Raw genomic sequence first — 22,362 nt, 5'->3', positions numbered from 1 at the left:
GAGGGGAGGGGAGGGGAGGGGAGGGGAGGGGAGGGGAGGAGAGGAGAGGAGAGGAGAGGAGAGGAGAGGAGAGGAGAGGAGAGGAGAGGAGAGGAGAGGAGAGGAGAGGAGAGGAGAGGAGAGGAGAGGCGCCCGCGCCGCCGCCTGCCGGCGCCACGGCGCCCCCTGCGGGGGCTGCGCGGGCAGCACCTGGGCCTCTCAGCGCGGCGTGCGCGTAACGGGACGGGCGGTTGCGCCGGGGCTGGACCCGGCCGCCAGGCAGTCCTGGAAAGAAAGAGGGCCAGTGCCACGCTTGAGAAGATGTTTTACATTAAACATGTAAACCTTTAAACCTTTTCCACGCAAAATCGATAGAGACGAGGTTCCCAGTAACGTTAACTCATCTTGCCGCCCCTGCGTTGAGAGGCGCGTGTGAGCCCACAAGGCAGGTAACGTCTGCCGGCCTGGGGCTCGCTGGCGGGGCCGGAGGGGGGATGCCTGGAGAAACCCGCCGGTTTTACTGCCACTCCAGACAGCCGCTCCCAGACCTGCCTGGGGCGAGGGCTTCCCTGGGCCAGGCACTGCCACCTGCGCGGAAGGTTCTGGAAACAGCCCGGGGGGGAGGAGGGAGGGGCTGCCGTGCCTCCTGCGACCGTTGGAGCCATTGGGAGCCATGAGGCGGTGGCTGGCGGTGCTGGCGCTGTGGCCGGTGCTGGGCAGCGTGGGCGGGAAGCTGCCCGCCTTCCCCAGCATCACGGACAAGACCTTCATCGAGGAGTGCGTGCGCGGCCATAACAACTGCCGTGCCAAAGTCAGGCCTGCCGCCAGCAACATGCGGTACATGGTAGGGACCGGGCTGTGGGGGTGGGGGACGAGGGGATGCTCTTGTGGGACGTGCGGTCTCTCGGAGATCTCTGCGCAAGGGGACTGACACACGATCACTGCTTTATCATCAAATATCTGTAAGTTCACTTGATAAAAGAGAAAGTTAAGTCGGTTGTAGACAGATGAGTTAGAAGCAACATACAATAGGACGTGACTGAACAGGCAAGCTGAAGAGGTTCACATTAGCCCCAGACTGCATGAGCTGGCCCTGCATACCCAAGGGATTTCTGTTTAAGAAGAAGCAACAGGCCTGGCACCAAAACAGATCCAGGCAGGAGAGAGTTCGGCTCTCTGCCAAGAGCAAGGATATGAAATGCAGTGCCAGGGCTGAAGAGGCTTTTTGTGCCTCTTTGCTGAAACAAATTGCACTTGAAAAGTTTGGCTGGAAAGGGTTAAACTAAACTAAAGAAGATGCTAAAAAAAAGTGGATGTTTAATGATTAGTGTGGTTCCATACAACAGAAGGAAGGTGTGATGAGCAAAGACAGCTAAAGGGGTAGTATTCTGAGGAAGGCTTGGGAGTACTTGTGTGCTCAGATATTAATGGAAAAGAATGGCTTTTGTATGAATGGGATTGAAGCTGGAATGGCAGATAGGGGGTATAACCTTGGAAATGAACAAGCTTGTGAAAGATGCTGCACCTAGTTTTGATATTCAGGAATAGGAAAAACAGGAAAAATAATGAATATCATTAGCATGCCTGTAGAAAGAACTACGGGTCTTGAGGAGAAAACAGTATCAGCAGCTAGTAGAGTTTTTGAAAGATTTGCATAGAGGGTAAGACTGTACTGAAATCTATGTATGCTGATAAGCCTAGGCAATGAAATATGAAACTTTTACATAAACATAAAACTAGGTACCTTAAAGGTAGTAGAAAGCTACTGAAAACAATCATGAGTAGAGTACAAATACTGAAGGTCATGCATGTTCAAGAATAAAAAGTTGTGTGACGGTGACACACTGCAAAGAAATAAGAGGCAGCAGAATGAGTTATTGGCCAAACATTGACATATTTACCTTATGAAGCAGTCTTTGTAAAATGCTCTGTTATGTATTTAAAGCATTACTATGGAAGGAGTATGTATTTGTTGCCAGAGGCTCTTCTTCCAATAAAAATATTTAAAGTATATGTACATCTGAATCTACAGTAACTGTGCATTTTTACTTTTGCTTGATTTTTATGTAGGTAATAGAAATCCTTAATGATCTATTTAAAAGAAAAAATACAACAGTTATAATTAGTGCTAATAATTAATAATATAATCAACAAAGTCTACTTAATGTAAATGAAAGTAACTTCTTATCTGAAGATAAAAGTGTTTTCCAAACATTTTTTCAGTTGCTAGCAAGTACTTTTACAAAGTTTATTTTTGACAGTAAAGGAGGAAAAAAATTATTTTCTAATGAAATCAGTTTATATTTCTGTACTGCAACAGGAAAAGTCAATGAAAATAAAACACGGGTACTTGCCTAAATAACAGAAGGCCTGTTTTTATGTAATTGCAATATATAATGTCTTATTTCCACTTTATTCTATCTGACTGTTTTTACCTGATTGTTAAAAGTTCTGTTGTAACTTTACATTGCACAACTATTTCAACTTTCATGTTTTTCAGACTTGGGATGCAGCCTTGGCAAGGACTGCCAGGGCATGGGCAAATAAATGCCTTTTTAAACATAATGTACACTTAGAGAAGAAATACCAGTGCCATCCTAATTTTACATCTGTTGGAGAGAATATTTGGCTCGGAAGTTATCAAATGTTCACTCCCATTGGTGCCATTGAATCGTGGTATAATGAGGTCAGATTCTATACTTTTGAGACACACGGATGTACAGCAGTTTGCGGTCATTACACTCAGGTAAGAGCTATCTGTGGTAGAATGGTCTGTATAGTTCATAGTACTGTGCCTACCAGATAAGTCATCAGGGGCTGTAAATAATAGAGTTGTATATATGGTTTGTAGCAACTGCCAGTTTAGGGTCTTCTTTTGGAATCTCAGGCTATGGCTATACTGCAAGTTACCCCTGCACTGGTTAATTTTCTTGCCTTTACTACAATATTATCCTCACTGAAAATGTCCCTATACATTTCATAGTATCAGTACTAGATGAACACTATAAAATCATTTCAAGTTCCTCTGCCGGCTACCCACACAGTTTTGAATTCTGTAAGTTCAGAGATACTGTTTGAAATAATCACATTAGCTACAGAACGTCTATGAGAACTCAGTAGAAATATTAACAGAAAGAGAAAATGGAAATTCAGCCAAAGTAAACTGTATTCTTTTTATAAATCTTATAAGAGAAAGGTAGGGGGAAAAAAAGAGCATCAACAACAAAAGAGGCCATTTGTGATATATTTCTGATTTCTCAGTGGTAATTCTGACAAACATAATTCTGTGTTGAGAAAGTAAAGTTTTTATTTAAACACTTACTGTTTAAAATGTGTGTATTCATTCTCATATTTAAAAAATAAGCTTTGCAGTAGGATTAGTTTCAGCTATTACGAAACATGTAATGTTTCACTGATCTCAAAGAGTAGATATTTTTAAGACTTGAATCTTAGCTGGTAAAAATGACTATATAAGTTCTTATCCCAGTATCAAAAGCTACTTTGCAGCTACTTAGACTGCTCAGTTCTTTCTGAGTGGACTTTGGATTAGGAAATGATAATAGTGAACTTAAAGCTACCAGAATCATTTACAAAGCATTTTCTGTTTGGGACTTCTTGCACCTCTTCTCATGTCTTTTCTCACTTATTTCTCCTCAAGTGTTAATTTCTGTTTTCTGCACCTGGTTCTGCCTGTAACAAATTTGAAAGCAAAGTTGGAGGATTTATATTTTGCTGTTTATTGAGCAGTAAGTCCTTAGAAGGTTGGAACCGGACAGTATCTCAGGACAGAATTTTTCATTTTTTCACTGGCATGATAAATTTTATAAACTTAGGTAGCAAGGTAGCGCCTACCTTTTTAAAATTTTTTGTTCTACCTAGTCTACATAGAATTTTGGAGTTTTTTTCACTTTTCTCTTGGAGTGATGTTTACTTCTAAGATTTCTTTCCCCCAATTCAAATTACTTATTTCTTAATTGTTACAGTTTGCTTGCCCTTAATATAAAATATTAAGTCATAACAAAACCTTCACAGAATCACAGAATGGCTGAGGTTGGAAGGGATCTCTGGAGATCATCTAGTCCAACCCACCTGCTCAAGCAGGGTCACCTAGAGCACGTTGCACAGGATCGCGTCCAGGCGGCTTTTGAATATCTCCAGAGAAGGAGACTCCACAACCTCTCTGGGCAACCTGTTCCAGTGCTCTGTCACCCTCACAGTGAAAAAGTATTTCCTCATGTTCAGATGGAACTTCCTGTGTTTCAGTTTGTGCCCGTTGCCTCGCATCCTGTCGCTCAGCACCACTGAAAAGAGTCTGGTCCCATCCTCTTGACACCCTCCCTTCAGATACTTGTACACGTTGATAAGATCTCCTCTCAGCCTTCTCTTCTCCAGGCTAAAAAGGCCCAGCTCTCTCAGCCTTTCCTCATAAGAGAGATGCTCCAGTCCCCTAATCATCTTTGTAGCCCTTCGCTGAACTTGCTCCAGTAGTGCCAGCCTCTTGTACTGGGGAGCCCAGAACTGGACGCAGTACTCCAGATGTGGCCTCACCAGGGCTGAGTAGAGGGGGAGGATCATGTGTTTCAGGCAGGAATAGAAAGGGAACTAACCACTAGAAAGAAACAAGCAGAGTACGTGGGATAAGCACTAATGAAAATGTAAAAGTACATATTGCCTCAAAATTGATAGGCAAAGACTCTGCATGATCCAGGAGCCATCATAGACTTGTAGGCTCAGACACAAAACTGAAAATGAGTAATATTTACTAATCATAAATAGATAGGTCATGTAGAGCTGCCAATAGAATAGCGACACAGAAATCTCAAAACAACAGAAATGTGCAAAAAAACATGTGAAAGTGTTACACAGAGGCCTATGAAATGCTCGGTCCTTACTCCAGGATCCAGGTAATGTCATTAAACATTAAGATCCTTTTCTACAGAAAGATTGTATCTGCTGAACATAACTGCTTCTAGTCGAAGAGATAGAAATTTTCGGAATATTCAAATCAGTTTGATAGGCCTGTACTCTTTGTGGTGGGGAGATCCTGAGAGTAATCCATTACATCTTTCAGTTTCCCAAAAGTGGACTGTATGATCATCCAGATCTTCTAGGTATATAGTCAAACAGTTTTTAAATGGCTTCAGTACAATTTAGTTAGTCATGTGCAGAAGGTGTAGGAAGAATCTCCAACAATAAGCAGAGGATGTTCAAACTGTAAGAGATAGTAAGCCATCTTTTCTTTGTTATGGAAGATAACTCTGAAAGCTTTAGCACTGCATAGCTTTCAGACTAACCTGTATTAAGTTTGCTGTAGTAGTCAACCAGACCACCTTTCTCCCACAGGAGAAGCCCTTCTTGGAGTCCTGAGTTAGCAATGTTGAAACTAGTTAAAGAAATTGTTTGGAAGTTGCCACTAATTCCCTTTTTGTCTCTTGGAATACACCCGTGGATCATAAAGTCAGTGACTCTTACTGAAATTGTTCTGTAGGTGATTCTGGAAATTTGCAGAATTTTGCTCACTTAATCTTGAGGTTTGAATAGATCGCTTAATCTTGAGGTGTGAATATTTAGAAGTTCATCTTAAAAAGCTTGCTTACCAGCAAAATTTTTTGTGAGTAAACAGATCAGGGTTTGCAAAAGGAAAATAATATGTAGGATCTCTGAAAATAATTGAAATTATCTAGTTATTCCAACAGGTTACCATTGAGTACAGTTTTCACTTTATTTTAAAAACCTTTTTTTAGGTTGTTTGGGACCATTCCTATAAAGTAGGCTGTGCTGTTGCTCTTTGTAAGAGAGTTGGAGGAGTGAAAAATGCAGCAATTTTTGTATGTAACTATGCACCAGGGTAAGTTGTTATTTTAAATATTAACAAGATGAAAACAACTGTAATAACATTTAGTTGAAAATAAATTGGGATCTTCATTTATTGCTAGCATTGTAAATGCAATCAGAGAAAATGCTGATCAACTACTTCAGCTATCCAAAGAGTCATAAGCATTAGATAATGTACTTACTTTGTTTTTAATCTGTTAACTTTTCTGATAACTCTCATTCCCTGCCTAAGCCTCACAAACCCCAGACTCTATCTTAGGCCCCACTTTATTGATTTTTTTTTTAATATGAACCATAAGAAATGAGGAAGTTGCTGCAGGCTACAGTTGTCACAGGTGGAATTACCTTTTGCAGGGTTTTTTAATGCAGTTCAGCTTTTTATGTTGCATTTCAGGGTTTTTTTATCTTTAAAAATCACTTGGTAGCACGGTTGTTGCTTTTTATTTCTGTATAACTGAGTAAAATAAAATTATATTTATCATTTCTTGACCATTTAATAGCTGTGATTGTATCAAATATTTAAGCATTAGAAAATAGTAAATGATCTGTGCAAGATAAAGCTAACTGTAACATGTGACTTTATATTTAAATTGATATTCTGAAATATCAAAACAGCTGGTACTGTTCCTAAAGAAGTAGAATTTTGAAAATACAAAGGCAGACAGTTCAGAAATAAAACATTTTGTTTCATAATAATGCACATTTCATAAAGTGTCATGTACATATGCAGTCTACATGTCATTTTAAAAAAATACATAGCTTGTTAACTTACATGATACCTAATTTTTCTTATTCCTTCTGCAGACTTGGATTACTATTGGGGAGTTCAATTAGGCTGACCTGTAAACTTCTTTGAATCCTTGCTGTCTCTTTCCCCACACCCCAAGACTGGAGTTGCACTTGAATTGTTATTTTGAAACTCGTTGGGGTATGGAATAATCTGAACTAAAATATTTTGAGTTATCAATTCAGAATAATGAGTAATTCACATCAGTGACGGTCCATAAAGCATGGTCACTTGAACCTTTTCTAATCTGTCACCACATGCCTTGTTGGTGTGCTGTGCTATTCTACAGATCCTAAAGAACTGATCAGCTAAGCTGAATAGTCCTCTAAGATGAGGTCTAATATGCTGTTGTTCTGCTGCCTACTGTCTTGACAAGAAGAACCCTCTACTTCATGGAAATAAGTGGAGTTAGAACAGACAGACCATCTTCTAATGGCAACTTTTCCCTTTCTAAACTGTCTGGAAATATATGTAGAATATTGCTCCCAATCATCACCACACTCCAGGTACTGAAACAGATAGCCTTTTCCAACTTGGCTTTAGGGTCTCCTTCCTGAGATTTGGGCCCTTAGCGCTGACTTATCCTGTGAGAGAGCAGTTTCTTCTTGGACTTGAAGATAACACCAATTTAAGGACAGCCTGGCCAAGAGAGGTACTGTGAAGAGTGCAAGCTGCCTCATTCAGTGGAGCAATTTAACTCCTTTTGTAGACCTTTTACTGAAGAAGAGAGACATCATGCTGCTAGGACCACCAATATTTGAATTGCCCAGAGTGTCCATCACTCTGTTTAAAGAGAAGCATACACTACCTTGGCGCATGCCCTGCGCTGGCAGCCTTCTCAGGCCTGAAGTTAGTTGCCACATCTATGCTACCAGGCCCAATTCATTAAGTTGTTCTTCTAGTCTCTTCCCTTCCACCTACCTTCCTCTTGGCAGGTGAATCCTTATCTATTCTGCCTGAGGAGCCTTTGGCTCTAACAGGGACCTTATGATGGTCTTTGTTATTCTGCTTCAAAGGGTAGCAAAACCTTACAAATGCCCTTGGATCTAGCAGGATATCACATAGCTCATTGGACTTTCTTCTCCACCATCCCAGTAAGCTTTCCCAGCTAGTTGTTTTCTTTTACGTGGTTGGCCGGCCCTTTTGTATTTTAGCTCTTCAGTTTCTGCACCATAGGCAAAAAGTCCAAACTAGAAAAAATGAACACTGCCTCACATCTAACTCTCATTGCTGATAATCATGGTTGAAGGCAAGAAGTGTAAACACGCTGCAGAATCCTGAAGGGAAGACTAGATAGAAACTATGGTGATTTATCAGATATTGTATCAGTTGCAGCTACCAAATTACCAAGGGTTGTATGCCTTATGTGAGTGTAGGGTGCTGCAACATTTACAGGATGTCAGAAAACTCCTTTTTTTCTGGAGACTTAATAGCATTGCTGGGTGAAGCCAAACTGTCTGTCTAAACTGGACTCAGTGGACCCAGCAAACTGTTAGTGTCTCAGGTTGGGTGTTAGCATTGTTATTTTAGTTACCAGTTAGAGTTTGCAGTCCCTGGCCCTGCTGTGACATATCAGAGGCCTTCTCCTTTGACAGTTCCAACTTGTTCCAAAACAAATCAAGTCCTTTACACATTTATGATGCTCAAGTCATTTTGAAATCATATAGTTTCCATTCTATAATGTGAAGGAAATATCTACTGAGACCTTTAACAGTGCCTTCTGAGACACTAGCATGTGGCAGCTCTGCTTCCTTTTCCAAACCTCTTTTAATTATTTTCTTTTCATTTTTAAAGTTTCTTCATTTCATCTGTTTTATCACAGGAAGAGATGATGATTAATCATGCATTGACTTCTAGGGAAACTAGTTAAATGCATGCAAGTCAGATATCCCTGATGCAAGTCATCTTCACTCTCAGTTTCCTCTCCCCCATTTGGAAATTGCATATCAAAATTATGAGAGTGACTATATTACTAGGTGGTTAAGAATATCAAATATCATCAGAGACAACTGGATTTTAGATGTCATTGAGAGGGTTTATTCAGCATTTTGCTGTATCAACAATGCTTCTGTTTTACTTCTCTGTAGGAACCTTTATCTTAAGTATACTTCAGCAGAAGAGGAAATCTCTCCTGTTTCTGGAGCTGTAGGTTTCCACTTATTTTAGAGTAAAGGACTTTATAATTGCTTTCTGGTGTGAGAGGATGGTGACATATTTCCATATTCCAGAATTTACCAAATTACTAGGTGTATTGTCATTTAAGGTTCTAGAGCAATTAGTAACAGAAGATCCCTAATTAGCATGATTCTATATGTAAGTGCCCCTCACGGTTTTGGTAGCTGTGTACAGATTCACTAAAGGGTGAGTTTGTAGGCAGATGGAAAAGACTATTTTAATTCTGTCTCCAGCTAAACAACAGCAACTGAAGAAGTAGCTTGATCCATATTTAACTTTAATCAAAGACCTTTTAAGTGGAAATGGGTGCATGTCAACCACTATTCCTGCCTTTGCAGTCTCCCCAAGAGGGAAGAAAGTGCTCCACTTTTTGACACTATTTTTTGTCTCTGACAGTGCTATTCTATTTCCTTATTCTGTTTTTTTTGTTATATTTCCCCTACTCTGTTTTCCTGTTTGAAGAAGACAGTATGTACCTAGACCTCCTGCCAGATGAGGAAAGCCATGAAGCACAACGGTCCCATGTGTTACAGTTCAGAACTTTGTTACAGATATATCACCAGACCCATTCTAACCAATATCTCAGTAAACCAGGGGAAAATTTTAGTTGATTAAGCAATCATCTCACCTACTTGTTCCCAAAGATGGATTGTTGAAAGGTCCTATTAAATTGGAAGCTTGGAGTCTTCTTAGAGATTTCACATATGGATTCTGCAACATTTTGTAGTACAAATTAAATCATCTTAAAATAAAGGAGTAGTAAATTAGCATGTTTCATTTTTAATTGAAAAGTTATGTGGCATACCAAAAACTCAGATTTCCATTAGAGTTGAATTTCCAGTGTGTTAACTGCCACTAAGAAAGTATGTGGCTCTCCAAGACTATTTTTATGTGTACAAACTATCTTTTAGTTTCTCAAATAGGATTCTGTCTTCTGAATTGTCTGTTTCTTCACTCATTTACTGACTTCATTTTACATGAAATCAATTTTTACTTTAGTTAGACTTAAATACATCTTCTTGAAAATTATCAATCTCAGCAGTTATTTGTATAAGTAGCCTTTCTGAGAACGTCATCAGGGTGACTACTGCAGGCTGGTCTTTATACTTAAACGCTCAGTCTCCAGTTTGATGAAGTACTTAAGCATGCAAGGATCCCACTGTCTTCACTAAGACTACATACTTAATGCTAGGCATTTGCAGGCATTTTGCTGAATCAAGGACTTGTTTCTCAAGATTATAGTTCACTAGTAAATAGCTCACAAGATTTTTGGGGGGGGTAAATAAGTTGTTTTAAGCTATTTTGGGAGTGTCATCTTTAAAATTTTCTGCTTTCAAATCCTTTTCATTTTACCTCCACTATTTAAAACCAAGCTCTATCCAGAACATTCTTTTTTTTTTTTAGAAGTAGTTTATTTACCAATGTAAAGTTTGAATAAAAACCTGAGGATTTTCCCTTAAGAAAAACAATAGCTTTTTGAGACTGTTTTCTGTATCAGGGACAGAGCAATGAAAATGAGAGGTTTCAAAGCTATTCTGAGGTTTTCTAATGAATTGTCAGCAATTCATTGTATTTTCAATTATTTTTTTCAACAAATGATTTATTTAAAATTATGTATAAGGCAACCCATCTCATAGAAGCTTTTCTTTTTCCTTTGTAGTGGTAATTCTCCAAGAAAACCTTATGCAAAAGGAGCATCATGCAGTAATTGTGCAAAAGAGGACACCTGTGAAAATAAATTGTGTAGTAAGTACAAGCAAATGTAAAATGCAATATGTAAGTCAGCCACTACTTGATAAAGAATGTTGTAATGTGTGTAATGTATGGTTTTACTCAGTGCTGGTGCTTTCTGAGGTCCAATTCACAAAAAATTTAAAGATATTCTTAAGGCCATTTATATTCAAAAAATGAATAATTAAATAGTTCATATTTTACTGAATCTGGGCCTCAGTGATCATTATAAAGTCCCCCTTTGATTCCAAGTATATATAATTAATGATTGTAGTTAAATGTGTTATTATTGTTCCTGTTGCACTCTGATATTTTACTGACTTCACCATGTCAAAGAAATCAGCATCCAGCTACATACTTTTTAAAGTAGCACGTAGCAGCAAATCTTTAGTGGTCAAGTGAGCCTTCAGAAACTGCATGCTTGTGTATTATTCATAAGCTATTAATCAGTTTTATTTAGATATAAATATTAAAATTTGAAGCCACTGAGTCTGTTGTGACTCTTTCGTGGAGCCACGGCAAAATTTCATTTGAGAATGAATATAGTTGATGCTTACAGTCTCCATAAGCAGTTACAGTCACTGTGGGAAAGTCACTCTGGTTCTGCAATTCATGTTAGAGTTGTAAAAGAAATCTTTCTCAGAGGCACATTGTCTCTCTCACCTATTCCATCTGTGGGAAAAAGGGCTGCATCCTAATTTAATTCTTTAGCTATAAAGTTTTTTTGCCATGACAAATAGGATTTAGTCCTTAAACTGTTGGGGTTTTTTTCAACTCTATTCTTGACGGAAAAAGGAATTACTGTCATGAAATGCTAAACATGCGTGATGTTTTGATGGAATGAAACATCAAGGAACAGTACGTGGTCTCTGTTCAGAAAGTTCTAGACCTGACAAATTCTACCTATTGGGAAGTCACAAGCTGGGAGTTTCCTGTGACTAAAGTTAGGACGTGTTTTTAAGTTCCATTTAAAAAACTGGGAGTAAGGCTCATGGCTTTCATCTAACAGTTATTAACTTTACTCATTATATATGTTAGTATAGCTTTAGAAACAATCAGCAATCCTCTGGGTCTTAATTTTTAGGTAGCAGACACCTCTGAAATAGAAGGGCTACTGGGTTATACTTGATCCCAGGGTTAGGTACCACTTGATAAGCAGTTTGTCTTCCTTTCTCATCCATAAAATTGTATTTGATAGTATTTACTAGCTTATATGTGTGTTCTGAATATTAAATAGTATTTCTTATTTTGAGAAAGACAAGAGAGGATTCTAACTAAAAATAAAAAAGCCCTGTAGTATGTCACTCTTCTCCATTATCATTATTGTTATAAGCAGTAATCCCTTTATGGAGACATGAATGTATTATAAAGTGCTGTTGTTTAGCTTTTAAGAAAGCATTTTAGCTTTTGTTTTATTTTTAAGGTTTGTCAGTGAAAATTCTGAGAGTTTGTCAGATTCTCCTGATTGTAAATCTGAATAATTTGCTTTAGCTAACTAATAAAGATAAGGAGAGAGAAATTACAGCTGGCTGGTAGAACTGTTTCTTTTTTTCCTTTTTCCAGGAAATCCACAACGTGATAAAATTATCTGTACGTATTATAATTTTACACTGTTATTTAAATTGCCTAGTTACTATAAATATATTTATTCCCAATAGGACTTGTATTTATATGCTTATTTATAGATTATTCAAGATGGAATCCCCCGTGGGAATTCAGAATTGTATGTGATGAGGCTTGTATTGCTCTTGCAGTTTTGAGACCATCAGTGATGTTTCTTGCTTTTATAGCTGCTTGTTTTATAAAAAAGCGTTTTATAAACATGCATATGTCCACATAACTCGATTTGAAATACATACCATCTCCTCAAGATACTTTCTAGTGAATTAAGCAAAAAAGTCATACTGACATGACTTTAAAGACAACTTTCTTTGACAATAATTTGGTTATTATTTTATGCTTCTTAGAGCATGCTAACATGCTAGGAAAATATTTGTGGGAAAAACCTCTCTGGGAAAATGTTAAGCTAAAGATGGCATCTGGTAAGATTTGGAACATTAATTATCAAATTTACCAAAAATGTGTCATATTTTACTCCTAGAATTCAAAGAGAAAAATATATGTCAATTAAACAGCTGTTACACTTCACGCTAAGCTAATATTTAAAGTGACAATTGCTTAATTTAGATGCAAGAGAAAGCTAGCATCATATTATGTACTCAGTCCTGTTCTCCTAGAATAAAAGAATGCCCTGAATAAAAGTAAAAAGAAGATTCTATAGAAAGACAGTTCTTTAGAGATCTTAATGTTTGTGAAGTTAGTACAACTTGATATTTATAAAGTAATGCATTTATTGTCCCTTATTCAAAATGAGAAGTTTCAGATTTACTATTAAGTATTTTGTTCCTAACTCCCTCTAAACAGAAAAAGTTAATCAAAAAGTTGAAAAGGTAATAAGCTTCATTTTAAACTTTGCAGATTCCTTGTTTTAATGTATACTGTTATTTAAGCATATTCTGGCTTTAGCATAGCATATTTCTGGCTTTGTAAGTGTTCTAAAGTTTTAATAATAAATTTTCTTTATTTTATCTGTAAACTTATTCAGGTCTCTTTAATCAATACAGATTTTGCTCTTCTATATCCAAAACAGCAAGTCTTTCATTAATGTGCTTTAATTTCAGTTTCACCAAAAGACAGATAATGTTTATACAAGAATTTTAAGTTATTTTCCTGTCAATATAATAAACTATATTTTTTCCTGGTTATAGGTGAAGCAGAGTGATAAGACTATCCCAACACATTAAAATACCAAAAAAAGCTTAAGACTATTTTAGTCTTATCTAGTAAATGCCTATAGTACTGTATTACTGCTAAAGTTCATTATTATTGGGTAATGTTTCACCATTACTGTAAAAGAAACAAATACCCCCTCCCCCCATGTCAAATTCTGTCATTTACTTAATGTTCAGAACTGAAATTGAATTTACAGAAAGTTTCCAGGAGTTCAACTTTCAGAAATAATTTGTCTCGTACTTCCTTTTCCTAGATATGTGCTTGAAAATTTAGGTCTAAAACATGGCAATTTATTATGCAAATCTATACTGATAATTACAGTGATTGTGTTAAAAGAATATTTGTTCTTATTGTAGGAGATTCTCAAAGAAAATAAGCTAGATTTTTTTATTGTAGATTAAGTTGAAAACAACCATTAGGCATAAGTGCTAGCTATTTCTTCTAAGTTGCCTATTCTAAAATTACTAAATTATAGACAAAACTTTTCAAATACAAGCTTTATTTTTTAAAACTTGGATTACATTCTCAAATCCAGAAGCCTAATATTATACACCTAAAACCGTAAATGGGCAGCTCCTAAATACCAAATTGCCCAGTATGAAAGTTCCTGAGCACCAGCTATTCCCATTGATTTACCTGAAAGTTGCAGATGTTCACCATCTCTGAAGGTAAAGTCATCATTTAGATGCCATAATGTGGCTGAAAAGCTTAATTCAGAGCTTAATTTCTGACTTCTGTAAGGAAAATAAAATCCTTAGTTCCTGCAATATAAAATTTTATACTACAGTAAGGCTCTTTCAAGTTTTGAAGTGTTACTATTGCATAGATTTAAGATACTGCCTTTTTACAAACAAAAACCCCATTTACGTTCAAGCATTATTTAATGTTAAATATTAATTTAAAAGTTTTTCTAGTTTGAGCTGTATAATTGTCTGGAAAAAATTCATATCTAATGCAGTAATTCATATCCTTGAGAGGAACTCTCCTTTTCACAATTTAGTAACTGCATTAAAGTTAGGACTCTTCTAACCACTGTATGGCTTGGAGAGAAGGCTAAGTTGAAAAAGAAAGAGCTCTGCAGTCTCCCAAACCATTAGGACAACCTTAGTTCCTACTGGCCAGATTTATACCAGGATGACAGTGTTTTGTAGGCCTTTAATCGAGGACACAGTTTATTGCTTTTCCTGAGCTAAGTAGTGTGGAATTTGCTACACTGAATGATCAGCAGATAGTTATGCCCACTACTTACCATCAGGTCCTGTTTCAATAAATGAAGTAGTTTTGTTTTTTTGAATAACATTTTTCATTCTGCTCTCTTGAACTTGTGATATAAGTCTTTTCTGGCAGTTTTTTAATGAAGGTGTTTTAAAGTTGTTAGAAAACATTAGAAAATTGCCACAGCTTTTTGCAAATGGAGATTAGGTTAAGGTTAACAAGCATTTCAGCTTATGATTGGTAGTTCTCGATGGGGTTTTTGTTGTGGATATTTTGAGGTTGAGAGAAGGTTTTTGTCACATTTATCATATTAAAATGTCTTTTTAATTAGTCTTGCATAGTATCTAAATGTACCTAGTTACAGGGCCTATAGATGAGCATAATCATCTTAAAGCATCAACAATGCAGTTAGCCTTTTTAAACAGTTTACCTCTAGAAATATTGATACTACTTCCTATATAATCACAGATAGCAGTTTTACACTAACCTATTAACTTATGTATATTGGTTGTATTCTGTTAGAAATACACAGAAAGAAATGAAATTATGCATCACACATTTGGATGACTGTGGTTTTCTGTTATTGTTGATGACAGCAAATATTTTATTGTCCATTTTAAATGAGAAACTATGAAGATGAAAATTGTGTCATTGAATTACTTAGGTTTTAATGAAGAGGATTTCAATGAAAATAATCTGTTCATGGTCAGTCTTGCTTCCTTGACTTCATTCATCTGAACTCAATGTCAGGATAAGATGAAAAATGAGGTCAGCTGCTGCAGAGGTTAGCACTGCCTGATGTACTGATGACCTTGGTTTTCAGTGTGTTAGCTAGCTTTGCTACTCAGAAGAGTTAGTTTAACTGTAGGTTCTGTGTTGTGAGGCACTGCAAGGATGTATCTAAAAACTGAGAAACTGTCAGTTTGTCTTCTTCACTGTTTCCCTCTTGGGTGCTGGTTCTTCTGGTGTCCACACAGAATACGTTTCCAATTTCCTCTTGAAGAAAATGTAGGTATGGTTAAGAAGATAGTTTATTCCAAGATCCACTGTCTAAAAATAGTATGGGTGTAGCCTATAGTGACTTTTTCTCTCAGGAAAGTCCTGAATATTATTCAGTAATATTCCAGTAGTATTGTTAGCGGTTCTTAAACTTTCATGCTATTGCTATGCACCAACCATTTCAGGTCTTATACTATAAAAACGGACCTCTGAAGGACAGCAGAACAACCTCATTTTTCAAATGCCTTAAAGTTAAAAAGAAAAAACAAATGCAACAAATCATGATAATTTAAGTTCAAGAAATTTAAATTACCATGTATGAGGGCCAAGGAAGATAACCAGAGATCTGATGCAGCTAGGCGTACATATGTACTCTATAACAAGTTTCCTGTATCTGTGTTGTCAAGACCAGGCTAAATCCTTCATCCTGCACAACCTGCAGACCACCGTCTTCCACAGTTATGTCATTGCCTACCCAGCTTCCCTTCACAATCTTTAGCAGTGCTATCAGCAAAGATTAGGAGACAACCTTTGGTAAGTGTATCACACTTCTCTTATTCTTTGGTTGAGGGGAGGGAGTGAAGCAAGCTGTGCTTGAGCAGCAAAGGAGGTGTGATAAAGTGCTATCTTGACTGGCAGGAGGTAGGCATCACGGGGGAAAGAACAGCCAGCAACATCTTGTGCTTTGGTCCATCTGAAATCCCAATATTGTCCCAAGAGCACAGCAAGTAATGCATTACAATTTTGCTCACTTAGGCTAAGGGGCATAGTTGCAGTAAACACTATTATGCAAATTCCCCTAGCCCCCCTAAAACAATAGTAAACTGCCTGCAGTCCAGCCACATACTAATGGCCTCCCATGCTTGTAGCCAGGCCATTTACAGCTCAGCAGAATCACTGAACAACTGATATCCTCTGAGACATAGAAGAGAGGTGAGTAGTTAGACAGTAGTGAGCAGATAGGCCCAGTAGTACACCAACTTCATCAGTCCTCAGATCTTACTGGGCAGCAGCGTGGCAGAAAGCAGCTGTACAACAAGCAGGGACAGCACTCTGCCATCCCTTTCAAAGACCTCATCCATTTTCTAGTTGGAATGTTCTGCAGGACACTGAATTTCCATCCCTTGCAACTCAGAGCAGGTTGGAAAGATGCATCAAGGAAGTATCACTCACATAGCTCTACAAACCAGCTTCTCCCTTCTCTTTTCCATGCCCTTGCCTTTTAGATGCTTATCCTGCAGTCTTAAAGACTGCTCTGAAGATGATGACCAGCTGCTATGACTCTCATCAGGTTTAGCCACACCCCCTAGTGACTGATGAGAGTTGGTGGGCCATACTGTCTGGAATGCTTCTCCAAACAGTTCTCTAGGATGTAGTTTGCAGAGAGATACATCTGCTCTATACCTCCTAACATAAAAGTTGCAAAGTCTGGCCTTGGAATGTAAGTATGCAATTCACCTGTGGATTAAGACACTTACACTTGTCTACATGTGAGCTATGGGCCTAAGCTTTTATTATAAGTAGATAGAATCTAGCCCATGCTTCTTCAGTTCCACTGATAGTAACTAATTCAGTTTACCCTAAAGCAGACTCACAGTGCTTGGTCAACTGAACTGCCCTCTAGGGTCCATTGACTGTACTAACTAGGTACAGCTATTAATGAAGTATAACATGAGTTTAGACACTTGGATCACATGTAGCACCTAAATTTAGAGTTCTTAGTCACAAGCTGAATTCCACCCCGGATGTCTGCAAGTAGTAAGGATACTGCAGTGGTGCTTTTTTTGGTTCCAGATGCTCTTCCCCCTCCCTCCTTAAAAAATCAACAGATACATGTGATGGTGAGGCTTTGGCCACAGCAGTACCCAGACTGGAATCAACCTCAGACTCTGGGCCCTCAGGCAGAGGGAGACCAGAAAGCAGATTCTGTTAGACAACGTGAAGCTCATATGCTGTGACCAGGAGAAGGCCCTGAAGAGTACACAGGTAAAGGCCTGCCTCTAGGAAAACAACTGGACAGAGGAACAATGATTCTTAGAGGCCCTCCACAGACTATTCTAAGAGCCTTTTCCTGCCAACAAAAGAGAAGCTATAGGGTCCTGTCGAGTCAGGGAATCCTTCTATAGGAGATTTTCCTACTATGAGATTCAAAGTGCTGCCAGTCTGCCCAGTAACAGCACCAATCCATTTGATGATAGACACTTTGCTTTCACAGGCTGTAGATCCTGTCCTATGCAAGTAGCCAAGAACAAGAAGTTTGTCCCTCTTCTGTGGTGCACTATTTGCTGAGGTTGGGGACATGGTCTCTTAAGATTTTTTGGTTCTCATGGTTCAGTAAGCATTTTTAATGGTCAGTAACACCCAAGAAAATGTTTAACATTGAATTTTAACACTGCATATAGTGAGTTGTTTTCTTTCTTCTCATATACTCTGTAGAGTTAAGAACTTGACCCAGACTCTGCCATCTTTACCCATGACATGCCTGTCCCTTCATTCAGCTGTAGCCTGTACCTGAGAAAGGGTGAAGGTATGAAATGAGCTCCATAAGTCCACATAGTAATAAGTGAATATTACAGTGTCTGTTACAGGAGGTATAAGATTATGATCAGTATTAAAATTCCACAACATCTGATAACCTTCAGGGGTCTTAGTCTCTCTTCTGCACCTGCACGGCTACCAAGGGCAGGAATGATATTTCTGAAGGATTGTCAGATGTAGCCCTTTACATATGCAAGCCCTGGCCCACTGTTGATTGTCCCAAATGTTTTGCATAATGTGGTTTTGCCAGAAGGCAGTAGTCTCCCAGGTCCATTGCATCTCTTAATGAATGGGAGATGACCTGGGGCTATGTTGCAGTCTGGCAGCAGAGACTGGACATATTGGTTCAGGTACCTGAAAGAGATTTCTTCCTTATCCCAGAGGTAGAGAAATATTAACTCCTTCAGCCCAACATATTTGTAACCTCACCTGACCCTATGTCAGAGGATGAAGCTGGCCCAGTGGTGGTCCTCAGGTAATCAATGTCTCTTAGTCATAAGCACAAGGAATTAAAGTAAAAATGGGAACTGCAGTGGAAGCATCATGCTGTTAAAAGTGATAAGTAGAACTTGCCACCATCTTTTGGGCATGTCATTCCTTTTATATTATGATCTAAAAAGGTCATACAATGTGTGAAGCTGATGAGTGGTGAATGTGGTGAGGATGGCATGCTGGAGTAGCCTATGAGTGACTAAATGCCAGAGACTAGTTGTCCAATAACTACTTTGAAACATAGACATCTCCTCTCTGTCCAGAAGGTAGTACTAAAGAGACAGATAAAATTCGTCTGATGACTAGATTCACTCCTTGGCATAATTTGTAAAGACATAGTTATGCTCTTTCTCCACTATAACAGAAGATGGGTATTTCATCACTACTTATAGACATATGTCTAAGAACTGTTTCATCTAAACTGCCTGCAGTTGCCTTGGCTTTGCATAGAAAAACCTCAAAAGATCTTGCAGTCTTTGGCCTGCATAGGAGAGAGATAAGAGCTTAAGATCATTTACTTGTACAACTAAAGTCCAGAGATAGGAATTCATCCTCAAATGACAGCTGACCATAAACTGAGATTCATATAAATTTTCGTCACTTTCAGGTAAGAATACTTACTATTTAATTTTTTTCTGGATTTTTTCATTGTTTCTTTATCACTATGGACTTTTTGTTTCAGCGCACTTTATCTTTCAGTACAAGAGTGTGGGGAATCAAATGAAGATTCTAAATAAAATACTGCATTAAAAAAAGCTGTTTCTTTACACAGTAGTTGAACTGTAGAATTCTTTGCCGAAGGATTTTTTTGCATATGCTAAAAGACATCTGAAAAGACAGAAATTGCACCTGGCTCTTTTTCCTTACTTTCATATCATCTTGTTGGCAAACTTGAGCAGCCAAAAACAAAGTAATTTGAAACATCTTTTTTTTTTAATGATAAAGTCCAAATAATTACCAATTCTTACAGGTATTTTTAAAGCTTAAAATTTATACTTGGGGAGCGGCAAGCCTCTGAACAGTCTGAATACTCTGAACAGAGTATTATTTAAATTATCAATACTATCTTTTAATTCCCTAAAATGTCTCCTTGTTACTGAACCATACATTAGGGGAAATTAAGAAATAGAAGTCTTCTGTTCTCAGCTATTCTAAATTCAAAGCAATGTCAAAAGGGAAATCCTATAAATGACTTTTGTCTGGATGCTTCCATTTCAACATGGCAAGCCTCTTTTCATATACCCAACTTCAACCAATTGTTTTAAGGTACCTTACGTTCCTCACCATGAAATTTCAAATGATTACTCAAAATCTTGGGCTCTATGAAAACATTTGCTTTATTACAATTAAACTAAAGATACTTATTTTTTATGATTTTCTTAAAATTTGAAAATCGAATGCATTTCTTTTAAAGTAATTTGCATATTATAATGTTACTAATCTAAGCCTATGAAAGAGACACATACCATAACAGGCAAGTTAATGTACTTAGTGAAATGTTGGTTAGGTGCCATCTAGTGGTAAAGACAGGTATGCAAATCAGGGTTTTACATCTCTTCCGGCAAGATTTGAAATTTCTGAATGTCATCATAATTCCAAGGTATTTCAAATGTTTTTCAGTTCATACAGGAAAATAACACTATTAGATGACTGGCTAATCTTATGAAAATCACTTCTGTTAACAGTTATTCAGAAATTTAAGCAGGTGGTAGAAAGCATTCACTATGCCAATTCACATTCATTTAGGCATACAAACAATAGAAGTAGATTTTAATCTTTAATGAATTAAAATACATCTGCCCTAAAAAAATGATTGCATTTAAAACTGTTGCTAGTATTTTTAATCATAGGAGGAAATAATACTGGTTCATGCAAGTTGGTCTCTTCTGTGTGTGCTTGATGAAGAAATTGACGTTTTGGAGCACTTTTCAAAAATTACATACTATTTTCTAATCTTTATTAAATTATATTATTTCCATTTCTGTTTCATTGCTAGGAACATTTAAATACAAATCATACCAAATTTAAAGAGGAAATATGGTCCACTGGTTCCATATTAAGGTACAAGCCTAGCATTTTCAAGGTCAGTGCTTAGTGTCTGCTCTGCTACGAATGTGTGATATTGAACATATCATCCATATGGGAATAACCATAGTTAAATCAGTTACTACATGCCATTGTAGCCACAATATCCAAGTATGCCTGTACTATTACATATGTAAGAGGCGCATATGTGTGTATGGGACAAAATATATGTTTCCCCTCAAATATTGCTGAGAAGTGCTTGAAAATGGAACTGCTTCAAGGTTGTATTTAAAGAGACCCAAAATATGGATTCCTATGGCATAAATTACTCTGTCACATTTACAAATACAAATATTTTAAAATCAAACAGTTTTCTGTGTCTAGCTGTGTCATTTCAGATTGTTCTGCAAGCTGCATGACAATGCTTGAGAAGAATTCAAGTAATTGAGGGCTATCTGCTAGCAAATGGTTCCCTTTAATGTTTTAGATAAAACAGGCTTCTCAGGAAGAAAAATGGCCTCTTCATCAATATGATCAATGATTTTAGTCCTGGATTCTTGGAACACCTACAGAATTGTTGACTTTGAGTTGGGACATTTACTCTTCTAGGATGAAACAGGCAGTATCTCTTGGTTTGGACAATGTTCAGTGTGTCTGAAGCATTCTGAGATCACGCATTTCCAATATTAGTACCTTCTGTGCCTTTAGTTCATCTTTTCAACCACAGCTGTCATTGGTGCATGTTCAAGAGATGCAGATTCTTACTTCATGAGTTATAACAGAAATTTCCTGAACACAAGTAAAGAGACACTACCTCCAGAACCTCCTCGTATGCAAAGAGAAGGAAGAATCTATAGTCTCTTTTAGACCCACATTACTTAAAGTAATTCCTTCATGAAAATGAAGTGCTGCATTCATTCTTGGTGATGAAAATTATGTCCACTTCACTTTCATGTATCCAAGAAACTCAAAGCCTGCCTTTGATTTCCAAGAGAAATATTTTAACGTATTTATCAATTATGTTCTACATATTAAATAATTCTATAATCATATTTAACTTCTAGAAATATTGCAAGTTGTTTGATGGTTGCAGAAATAATTCAGTACCAGCAGTGTCCTTCCATTTGATCTGAAGTGAAATTGTATTCTAGAAGTAGCAACTCATGTCAGAATATTAGTTTATTCACTGCAGCTCCTTTATCCTATGGACAAAACAAGAAAATCCCTCAGATCCAGCCTTGGTTGTTCAGCTGAATCCAATAAGTCAAGAGCAAACAGATTCTCTCCCTGATATAAATAACAATATTCAGTGAGGAAGTTGTTGATTTAAGGACAAAGTTAAATATAATTTTACAGATTCCCAGGCATCTTGGATTTCTGTAATAGTTGCAATCCACCAGCCCTTATTCTTGTGACTGTATCATACATTAGGGAAAAATGAAGAAACAGAGGCTTTATGTTTCCAGCCACTCTAAACTGAAAGCAGGAGGTAAGAAGTGAGAAAGGTGGATGTAAACACGGGAATTTTCTCAAAATCTTACACAGCTTCCTGCCCATTAGCTAATTGTACTAGATTTCACTTGAGACTCATGCAGGGACAGGCAAGGTTTGTATTGTCCTGTCAAATGCTATGTGGATAGCCAAATCTTAAGGCTTCGTTTTGATCTGGTTTACAGGAAAGTCTGATTAAGGCTGGCAGAGGATTATCACTCTCTTTTTGTGAAAATCTTCGTTATGGATGCTTGAGGGCATATTGCACTTCTTTCAATGCAGAAATCAATCACTAGGTGGAG

The 22,362-nt window shown here is 37.6% G+C and overlaps 1 protein-coding gene across 1 annotated transcript; it reads left to right on the top strand.

Moving 5' to 3' along the window:
- The first annotated feature begins 652 nt into the window (after positions 1 to 652).
- LOC106488163 (GLIPR1-like protein 1) lies at positions 653 to 12,347 on the top strand. The gene is made up of 6 exons (XM_067289930.1): positions 653 to 823; positions 2,480 to 2,725; positions 5,724 to 5,827; positions 10,437 to 10,522; positions 12,071 to 12,097; positions 12,193 to 12,347. The coding sequence occupies exons 1-6, from the start codon at positions 653 to 655 to the stop codon at positions 12,345 to 12,347; spliced, it is 789 nt and encodes a 262-aa protein (XP_067146031.1).
- Positions 12,348 to 22,362: the final 10,015 nt, after the last annotated feature.

The sequence above is a fragment of the Apteryx mantelli genome, chromosome 1 (assembly GCF_036417845.1).
Source record: "Apteryx mantelli isolate bAptMan1 chromosome 1, bAptMan1.hap1, whole genome shotgun sequence".
Lineage (NCBI taxonomy): Eukaryota > Metazoa > Chordata > Aves > Apterygiformes > Apterygidae > Apteryx > Apteryx mantelli.
The sequence above is the reverse complement of the archived record's forward strand: the minus strand, read 5'-3'. Positions and strand labels throughout refer to the sequence as shown.